The sequence below is a fragment of the Magnolia sinica genome, chromosome 2, assembly GCF_029962835.1.
Source record: "Magnolia sinica isolate HGM2019 chromosome 2, MsV1, whole genome shotgun sequence".
Lineage (NCBI taxonomy): Eukaryota > Viridiplantae > Streptophyta > Magnoliopsida > Magnoliales > Magnoliaceae > Magnolia > Magnolia sinica.
The window spans coordinates 33,572,536-33,583,189 of NC_080574.1; the positions used below are offsets into that span (position 1 = coordinate 33,572,536).

A 10,654-nucleotide genomic window follows, 5' to 3' on the forward strand; every position below is an offset into this window, starting at 1 on the left:
GGAGGATGTTCGAATGCATTATCAAATTGAGCTGCAATAGTTAGTTAAAATAGGTGGAGAGGACCAATTTATAACCTTCCTTAACATTCATATTGAGGAAGTAGCCCTTTCTTGTCCAGTTTGAGAAGTAAGATGATCATAGTTGGAGGAACAGAATTATTTGGTAATCTCTATGTAATTGAACTAATTATTACAGTTCTGTTAAAAAAGAATAATGTAGAAAGGATACAGACACTGATGGTCTCGTTTCCATGCTTATCCATGGACGCATCCCTACCTTGAAGTGTGAAGAGATATGCACAGCTGTTATTCTGATCCCTCACTCCCTTAACTTGTGCTCAATCGCTTGTTGCTGTTTCTGATGGTCAAGCACGTGGTTATCTTTGGCTGCTTCTTGTAGTAATTCCTTTTTCTAAAGGACAATATATATCACTGGGGCTGATCTCTCATGTCTCGACTTGCCCAGTTGCTAGACTGCTTTAAACAAAATGGAGCTGATTGCCTCCCATGGGTTGATAGCCATTTTTATTGGAACACAGGAAGTGGATTGCAACACTTCTATGAACTTTTAAGCAGCAAGAATTTTTGTTTCTTTTAATATCATAGACTTTGTAACTTTGATCTTGTATTCTTTTCTCGTCGGTCCATCTCTAACATTTATTTTAGGGGTTCTGACATTTAACACCCTCCCTCTTGGCCCAAAGACAAATAGCACCCTCCCTTGTGCTTATTCCCAAATGACCCCTTCTGCTTTCCATTTCCTGTCAAAAACTGCCATGTGTTTAGCATCTGTCGGCAAAACATGATGGAACCATGGGTATTATAGTTGACTGTTGAACTTGGAAAAAGACCTTTTTACCCTTGGTTTAGGTTTAGGTTTAGGTTTAAGGTTTTGGGAGAGGGTAGGTTTAGCCTAGAGTGAGAGAAGAGAGAGGGAAGGTTAGGGTCAAGGTTGGTGTTTTGGGGATTTGAGAGGGGTATTATTATTATTTTTTAAAAAGATTTTGCTAGCCTAAACATGGTTAGTTTTTCCATCCAAATTATTAACGGTAATGTGGCTTTTGACCATTTATAGAAAACGGAAGGTATTATTTAGGATGATGCATAAGAGAGGCTGTTATTTATATTTATGCCAAAAGGGAGGGTGGTATATGTCAAAATCTCAATGGAATTTTAAAAGAGGACCACTGGGCTGTGCATGCTTTCTAATTTGAAACAAAAAATGGCTTATCCACCTCAAATCATCCTCCACTTCATTTCAAATTCTGCTAGTGAGTTCTCGTGAAAAAATAAATAAAAAAATAAAAAAATCATCCATTCTCCTTAAATCAGACGGTCTTAAAAGCAGCATCTTCGAGTCTTTAAAACCTTAGACGGCCTTAAAAGCAGCATCTTCGAGTCTTTAAAACCTTACTCATCTTGCCAGCTAGAGCCCATATATTCCTTTCTTCAATGACATATACATTGGACTTTTGCCATCCACCAAATGCTGATGGGATTCTTTGAGATCCATATAGAAACCTTAATAATTATCCTGCATGCCTAACACCATTTACAGTTGTGTTTTTGCTCAGGTTAGTGTTTGTAAATTTTTGCAGATGCTGTCCTTAACTTTGCTTCTTTTTGACCATTTATAGAAAACGGAAGGTATTATTTAGGACGATGCATAAGAGAGGCTGTTATTTATATTTATGCCAAAAGGGAGGGTGCTATATGTCAAAATCTCAATGGAATTTTAAAAGAGGACCACTGGGCTGTGCATGCTTTCTAATTTGAAACAAAAAATGGCTTATCCACCTCAAATCATCCTCCACTTCATTTCAAATTCTGCTAGTGAGTTCTCATGAAAAAAAATAAAAAATAAAAAATAGAATAAAAAAAAAAATCATCCATTCTCCTTAAATCAGACGGTCTTAAAAGCAGCATCTTCGAGTCTTTAAAACCTTAGACGGTGTTAAAAGCAGCATCTTCGAGTCTTTAAAACCTTACTCATCTTGCCAGCTAGAGCCCATATATTCCTTTCTTCAATGTCATATACATTGGACTTTTGCCATCCACCAAATGCTGATGGGATTCTTTGAGATCCATATAGAAACCTTAATAATTATCCTGCATGCCTAACACCATATACAGTTGTGTTTTTGCTCAGGTTAGTGTTTGTAAATTTTTGCAGATGCTGTCCTTAACTTTGCTTCTTTTTTACATTTATGTAGGATTACATGGAAGACTACGAGGTGATGGTTCCTTTTCAGTCTCTCCAAGCACTTGAATGCACTGTTGATGCTGTCTGTCCCAAGAAGGGGGCAGGTGAAACCTGCCCAACAGCAATCCATGATTTCGAGGGTGACCAGACTTATAGTGAAAAGCCAGGCCACAATTTCACTCTGACTGCAAGCTTTGAAGGTTTGGATGTTTCTGGCTATGATGGGCTCGTGATCCCTGGGGGCCGAGCTCCAGAATACCTTGCATTGGATGAGAAAGTCCTGGCTGTGGTGAAGGAATTCATGGAGGCAGGAAAGCCAGTGGCGTCCATCTGCCATGGGCAACAGATTCTATCAGCAGCTGGCCTTCTCAAGGTAATAAACCCTGTCTATTAACATCTTGCTGCTGCTGCTGCTGTGATTGCTTCTAGTGGTTAACATTATAGTAGAAAAGGTAGTGCATGTGAAACTGACTTCTAACGACACTGTAAGATAAGGTATCATTTTCATTGAGTGGCTGACATCATGATAAAAGATAGGTATCATTTCTTAATAACGCTGTAGGGCCCACTCACAGGCAATTAAAACAGCCAATGTGTCATGGAGGGCCTGAATGTACAATCCCAGTCATTGGATTACCTTTTTCTCTGTGATGCACCTTTCCATACCATTCGTCTTCGTCATCTCATTGGTGTTACCATCACCATCATCACTATCTTCTTATTTCATGGATAGCTCTGAGTGACACACTAGAGTGCAGAAACTTCAGAACAGGTATATTAACCTGATGCATCAGTTTGTATTAAGTGGGGCCCACAATAAGGTGATCCAAACAGTTGAGCTGATCAATTTCATTATAGATGGGTGATGAAGTCTAGTGGTTCCAACTGTATAAAACAGCCCAAACACAGGTGGCCAGATATTGGATAGCTATGGTCTTATAATCCTTATTATTGTAGGGGTGCCTGACATCCATTGCGAGGTCTATCATTTGGATCCCCTTAGGAAGGACACCACTTGTATCGTGGGTCTCATCAGGTCGGTATTCACAAAATGATGCATCAGGACACTATTCATGGTCTGATGCATCAAGATGTTATAAGCAAAAATTCAATTAAATATAGACATACTACCAAAATGAAAAGGGTGTCATTTTAATTCATTACATGACAATGAAATGGTAATTGCAATTCCATGCATGATGGAGTCTCATGTTGCATTTGAATCAATTGGAATTTGCTATTTGGAGGCTAGTGCCGCTAGCTTGTTCCTCACAATGGATGGAGTAACCGGAATTTGCCATTTGGAGGCTAGTGCCGCTAGCATGTCCCTCACAATGGATGGAGTAAGGCCAGCTTCAATTCCGTAATTTTCGACTCTATTGAATTCGATTATTGGTACAAAATTCAATTGAGCACCCAAATGGAGCCTTAGCTTCTATTAGTTACTGGCAATTTTCACCTTAGAGGCTAATTCCATGTTGTTATTGTTGTGTTTATATACATTGTCACAGGGAAAGAAATGTACAGCATACCCTGCCGTGAAGCTCAATGTGGTGTTGTCGGGTGCGACATGGTTGGATCCCGAGCCAATTGATCGTTGCTTCACCGACGGCAACCTGGTGACTGGAGCAGCTTGGCCTGGGCATCCCGAGTTCATCTCTCAGTTCATGGCGCTGCTCGGTATTCAAGTATCATTCTAGTGCATTTCATGTGAGTTTATGTTTGCATGTTTCGTGTGTGCACATCTGCAGAATAAATCATATAAAGGTCCCCTTGCACATCAAAAAAAAAAAAAAACCTCTGGAGACTGGTCACATCCAGCTTTTGTTCTCTTTCTTGAACTTCAGAAATGTAGCATTGTAACGTAGTTGTATAATGCAATTTACCAATGTATTTACTGGGCTAGTTCTGCACTATTTAAAAGATGGTGGGGACTCTTCAACTGCACACACGACACCATTGTAGGGCAACCTGGGCTGTCCAAATCTCTGACCCAACTGTGGATGGAGCATAACCCAATAAAATGCTAACAATCTGTTTGCCCCTTCGAATTCGGACAATGCACTATTTTACTTTTAACTGTTAATTTGACTGTCATTAATTGGATGCTTAGGATTGCTTGATCAGCCTATTTTTTGAGATCTGCTCCATGCACAATGGGACCCACTATTTGGATGGTCTGGATAGCTGCAAGTTGGTGCCGCGGATGAGGATGAGTCACCACCATTTTTGAAAGATAGCAAAACCAACACAGGACTGCCCTTATATTTACTATGGACGCTGATTTCCTGTGAAAGCATTTCACAGCAAGTTTCTGCACAAGGATGCTGAGCGGGGCCACTGCAATGTATGTAAGAAATTCATTCCGTGCATCCGTGCTCATTTTAAGACATGAGACCTAAAATGAGGTGGATACAAAACTCCAGTGGGTCAAACAAGAGGGAAAATTGGGGAAAGAAATTCTCACCGTTGAAACCTTCCTGGACTCCACCTTGATGTTTATATGCCATCCAAACTGTTTATAAGGTTATTCCGAATGGGATGAAGTGAAAGCACCAAAAATATAGCTTGATACAGAAATTTTATGGCCATAAGAATGCTTCATCGGTGCTCACTGAATACCCAGTACTTCCTCTCGTGTGGCACGAGTGGTGGATGCACCTATCTGTCTCATGTCCTAAAATAAGCCCCCAAAACGGATGGACGGGGTAGATTACACACAAACATCTCGTTGGGCCCCACCCAGCATCCTTGCACAGGAACTTCCTGCTTTTGCAGGAAATCCGCGTCCATTTACTATTATCTTGATACATTTATGGTGTTGTGGTTTATCATGTCTTGGACATGTGGACGATGCAGTCGTGGCTTTCAGACTATCTACGTGACAGATTCCACGTTGAATGGTCCGGATCCTAAAGATTGCTTTGATCAAAAGTAACGAGATCCGTAGATTTTTCAGCCATTGAATGTCCACCTTCAGCTATATGATTGCTTGACCATTCTGTTAAAATTTCTTGATTGGACAGCGGGAGCGATTTTTGGGCCTTATGTGATCCAAGGTGGCCAAAAAAGAACTTGCAAAACGCGGACCACATGGAGATGATGATGTAATCCAGGTGGCATGCATATATGCAATCTGGATTCTAGTAGACAGTAGATTACATGTGGGTCAGTCCAAACCATCCTAATCAGGAACCTATCCAGATTAAATCCGGTTCTGAAATAACACTGATCAGAGGACATAAGCCATCTGATTTTGATCTGGTCCGTTGAATTCAGTCCGTTCAATTCTGGTGATATTTGTGGCGTGCTCCATCCCCAGTATGGCCCACGGTTTGGACAGCGTCGATCAATCCACCCATATGCCCTATTGGATGTGACTAAGCTGCCACAATCTTATGAAATGTGAGTACACGTAGTCAAGAGACCAGGGCAATTTCGTAAATTAAAAAATCCCACGCGGGTTTTCTGGTAATTTAATCACGACAAGATTCCCTCATTTTCATCACAAACCCAGAATCTGCCACTTCCTTCCTAAATCCGTGCTTCTGCCACGTGTCTCAATTTTAGTGGTCCATATGATATTTGGACTCGAAAATATCCACTGAGGATAAGGTATATATGTTCCCACCCACTGATCAACATCTCCTTCTCTCCAATGGCTCTCCTCTCTAACTCCGACTACTGGTCTTCTCTCTCTTCCAACATTCCTCCTCTCAAAACTCTCTCTAAAACCCTAATTCCAACCCTAGTTCTCTCAATCCCCACCTCGAGTCGCCGGTCTCTCCTTGTTGCCTCCTCCGGATCCCCATCTCCCCTCCTCGAAGATGCCTCCAATGACCTTCAAGTTGCAGAATTCGACTCGAAAATTTCGGACCTGCAGCAATCCCCGCCTCCCGATTTGGTGGACTTCAACCGGTCCATTTGTGATCTATGTAAAGACCCTCAATCAGAAGCACTCGCCTTTGAATTGTATCAGAAAGCGAAAGATCAACTGGATTTTCGTCCCAATCCAGCGACCTTAAAGCGCTTGATCAGGTGTTTGCTCAGGTCCAAGCAATGGAGCTCAATTTCGGTGCTGTTGGATGATTTGAGGGATTTCCGTGTTTTCCCTGATCGGCTTACATGCTCTAGATTGGTAGGTAGTTGCATTAGGGCGCAGAAGTTCAAGATCTCAGAGGCGTTGCTTGAAGTTTTTGAGTCTGAGGCTGAAATTGCTGTTTCGGCATTTGACTCAGCGATGCAGAGCTATAACAAGCTTCATATGTATCGCAGCACGATTTCCATGTATGAACGGATGAAAGATGTTGGGATTTTGCCAGACTCTAGTTGTTATTGCCGGATCATGGAAGCGTACTGCAAGATTGGTGACACAGAGAAAGTTCTTGAATTGTTCTTTGAATTTGAGCAGCAAAAATTGAAGGTGACAGCTCACATCTATTCAATCCTGTGCGATTCATTAGGAAGATCCGGAAGAGCTTTCGAAGCATTGAAATTCTTCAGAGAAATGATGGAAAAAGGGATTGCCCATGATTTCTCGTTTTACTCTTCTCTAATCTGCTCATTCGCAAGCATTAGAGAAGTGAAGCTAGCAGAAGAACTCTTCCAAGAAGCGAGAGAGAACAAAATGCTGAAAGATCCGGCTGTCTTCTTGAAACTCATTTTGATGTATGTGGAAGAGGGTTTGATCGAAAAAACCCTAGATACTGTTAAACTGATGCTGGAGACAAAAATGAAAGTTTCGGACTGCATTTTCTGCGCAATCGTGAATGGGTATGCCAAAAAAAGAGGATTCATGGCAACGGTTAGGGTCTACGAGGAGCTGATTTCGTTAGGGTGCGAACCGGGCCAGGTCACTTATGCTTCTGTGATCAATGTCTATTGCAGGTTAGGTCTTTTTTCCAAGGCTGAGATGGCATTCCTTGAGATGGAGAAAAAGGGTTTTGATAGATGCGTTGTTGCTTATTCCAACATGGTTTACATGTATGGGAAGCTTGGGAGATTAAAGGATGCCATGAAACTTGTGGCTAAGATGAAAGAAAGGGGGTGTGAGCCAAATGTATGGGTGTATAACTCTCTCATAGACATGCATGGGAGGGTCATGAATTTGAGGCGGGTGGAGAAGCTTTGGAAAGAGATGAAACGTCGGAAAGTTGCGCCTGACAAGGTGAGCTACACGAGCATTATCAGCGCATACAGCAATGCTAAGGAGTTTGAAGAGTGTATGAAGTTGTACCAGGAGTTTCGGATGAATGGGGGGAAGATTGATCGGACTATGGCTGGGATCATGGTCGGCGTTTTCTCGAAGAGTAGTAGGTTCGATGAGCTAGTTAAGCTTCTGCAAGATTTGAAGTCTGATGGGATAGGGCTTGATGCGAGGCTGTATCGGTCGGCCATGAATGCTCTGAGGGATGCTGGGATTCTAGTTCAGGTGAAGTGGTTTGAAGAGAGCTTTGGGTTAGAAAAGATTAAAGGTTGATAGGTGGCTTTGATCGAAATGCACGGTTTTGAACGGAACTGATGGAGGATGGTTGTGATCGAAATTGATGAAGGTTAAACTACATCAGTTTAAAGACTGTTGTGGGCCACGGTTGAGGGAACATTCATGGGTAGCAACAAGCTCATCCAGTGCCACAATGGCCAGTTGGGACCCTTTTCTCATTTTTTGTGGATAAGCAATGGTTAAGGATGCAGAACCATCGAAGTTATGATGCGCGTAAGCGGGCCGCACTTCTGAATGTTTTCACCACTATATTAATGTGTACATTGAAATTCAAGTGATGATTATTATTTTTTAATTTTCACGGGTGTTGTCGCAGCTCATCTTCTTTCCACCTTGTAATGATGTCTTGAGTACCTTCTAATCCCTTTTACATTCGCATATAAATCTATGTAAAAATGGTATCCTATCATCACTGATTCTTATAATATTAAGTGAAGGTCTACCTGAAAATAATAAGAAAAATTATCCATTCAAATATAGAAGAATTGGTCATGGGACGTCTGAAAGACATGAATTGCTTATATTAAGAAGTAAAATCGTCTGAAAGACATGAATTGCTTATTTAAGAAGTAAAATTTTAATGGGCATTTTTGTCTTTGCCTAACAAGATTTGGAGAGCATTTTTGTCATTCATCATGCATGAGAATGAAAAAGAATATATAAAAGTACGAGATCCATGAAGGTTTATAGATATATAAAAGAAGTGAAATGCCCAAATGTACATGGATATCCTATACTCTGACATAAACCATTCAATGGAATTGGTAAGATACTTGTATAGTTCATCTAGACCTAGTTTCTCTTGCTGTACTCACCATGTGACGTTTCATCATGCTAGTAGTTGTCGTTAAATGTCCTTTAGACACCTATTCTTGCCTCGGAACAAAATGGCGGGACATGAAATCCAGTGGTGTTTGCCTTAGCTATCCACACCACTCAAAAGCTGATGAATTGCTTGGTTATCAAGATTATTATTTTTAAATCGTTAAGGAAAAAAAATACTCTCTCTAACATATAGATATCATTAATTAAAAGTAAGAGCATGACACTTCAAGGAATGCAAAGAGAGGAAGGGATAGAGAAATTGGAGAAAATATATGGAGTTTTGGACGGAAAGAAAGCAACTAAATGATACTGCATTGTTACGGTTAGACCATAGAGAAGTGGGCTTGCTTGAGCCTACATGAACCTCCAAGTTAGGGTACTTACTCTTACTCTGGTGGTAGACTCCCAGGAGTTTCAACACCTGGTTGAGGGTTCGAGTACCCATAGGTGGTGAAATTCCACTACAGCGTCAGTGTGTGTGCGTGCGTGTGTGTATATATATATATGCATATATAACCTCCAAGTTAGCGAATGTGCATGCCACACATATGCCAACACTAGCAAACAGGTGTAATATCCAATATCCAAGCCATCCATAAGAAAGGTGCCACTATGTAGATTCCCTATTAGTCTACTCATCAAGTCGGCCACAAGTAACATAAATTAAATGTGTGGTTGTGAAAAAATTAATTTAAAATTTCCAACCTGCGGAGCACGCCTTCAGAATGGACCACCTTTATTTTTGGGCAATAAAATCTACATCAACTTTATTTTTGGGCAATAAAATCTACATGGTTAGGTCCACCTGATGGATGGTGTAGATATTCCACCTGCCTACAATGCTGGCATATGTAGTGGTATGCACATTGGCTACCTTGTACAGTGCTCATGCATGGCCTTAGCCAAGCAATGGGATGAACTCATTTTTAGCCGTCTTAGGTGCATTTTAAAATTTTTAATGCTGTGAGCTGTATTAGATCGCTCTTAATCCGCACAGATGAGTGATTGTACCACAATCCAGACGGTCCAAACTGCTGAAACAACTGTGGATGGAGCAATGCTGTAAATTTGTACTAAGAAGATAATATATACTAACCTTTTTTTTTTTTTTTTTAACTTTGAATTTGGACTACTCACTAATTTACTTTTAACCATTCACTCGAAAGCTATTAGTAGGATGGTTAGGATTTCTTTATCAGTGTGATTTTAGAGATAGGCTCCATCCACATTGGACCCACAATTTGGATTATCTGGAGAGCTGTACATTAGTGCCTCATGTGAGATGGACGAGTCACCACCAGTTTCAAAATCGTGCATAACTAACACAGGATCAATATTGCTTCAACGGTATACATTCAACTCCTGAGGTTATTTAAGATATCGCCCAGAGGATCACGGTTCCGAGTGGGCCCCATGGGTCAACACATGCTGATCGCAACATAGGCAAAAGGTGTGCGGTATCCGATCCGTGCAAAAGGTGGGTTCTACGGGAACATCAGCAGGCCTGAAAATAAGGTTGGCCCGGTCATCAGCCGAGCCACCATGTATGAAAGCAACGGATGGTCTAAATCAGGCCTGCTGACGATGAGCTTCAACATGGACATGATGGCTGTTGGCTCTCGTTTTCCTTTTTTTTTTTGTTTTTATTGTTTTTTTTTGTTTTCGTTTTTTATTAAAAAAAAATTATGTGTGATGTATGTGAGTGTGTGGCTTGATTCAAATTGAACAACTTGAGCTCAAGCGCGAAGATGGTAGATATGTTGAATTCGATCGTATATGACCAATACACGAAAAGATTAATTGTCTATTCAACCACTCACAAGATTGTTATAAGATGATTAGACGATTATGCATAGGTTAGAGTTATTTCTCCAAAAGCAACAAAAAGATGACTTTTTGAAAGATAAATTGCTTGTATTGAAAATGTGAATAGTCTAGCATATGAGTGTAAACTTGGATTACAATTATTACTCACAACTAAGATTTATCACTAATGGATTAGAAGTAAAGATTATTGCCATCAGATTATCGTTGCTAATGGGATAAAGCTAAGTTATGATAAAGAAAGATAATTTAATTAGTTTGATTGAATTGGTGTGAGACGACTTGCTTTGTTGAATTCC

At 40.6% G+C, this 10,654-nt stretch overlaps 2 protein-coding genes across 2 annotated transcripts in view; both read left to right on the top strand.

Annotated features, from left to right (window-relative positions):
* The window catches only part of LOC131236923 (protein DJ-1 homolog D), a 69,728-nt gene extending 65,396 nt beyond the window's left edge, over positions 1–4,332 (top strand). Inside the window, exons 5-6 of the mRNA XM_058234457.1 lie at positions 2,214–2,576; positions 3,715–4,332. Of these exons, the coding sequence (XP_058090440.1) occupies positions 2,214–2,576; positions 3,715–3,903 (552 nt within the window). The 3' untranslated portion in view covers positions 3,904–4,332. The remainder of the gene's footprint in view (positions 1–2,213; positions 2,577–3,714) is intronic.
* A 664-nt stretch (positions 4,333–4,996) lies between these two features.
* LOC131236925 (pentatricopeptide repeat-containing protein At5g13770, chloroplastic) lies at positions 4,997–8,131 on the top strand. The gene has a single exon (XM_058234460.1). The coding sequence runs from the start codon at positions 5,862–5,864 to the stop codon at positions 7,680–7,682; it is 1,821 nt and encodes a 606-aa protein (XP_058090443.1). The 5' UTR covers positions 4,997–5,861; the 3' UTR covers positions 7,683–8,131.
* The last annotated feature ends 2,523 nt before the right edge of the window (positions 8,132–10,654 follow it).

Coding starts and splice junctions, on each gene's coding strand:
- LOC131236925 (XM_058234460.1), top strand. CDS start 5,862: ATGGCTCTCCTCTCTAACTCCGACTACTGGTCTTCTCTCTCTTCCAAC.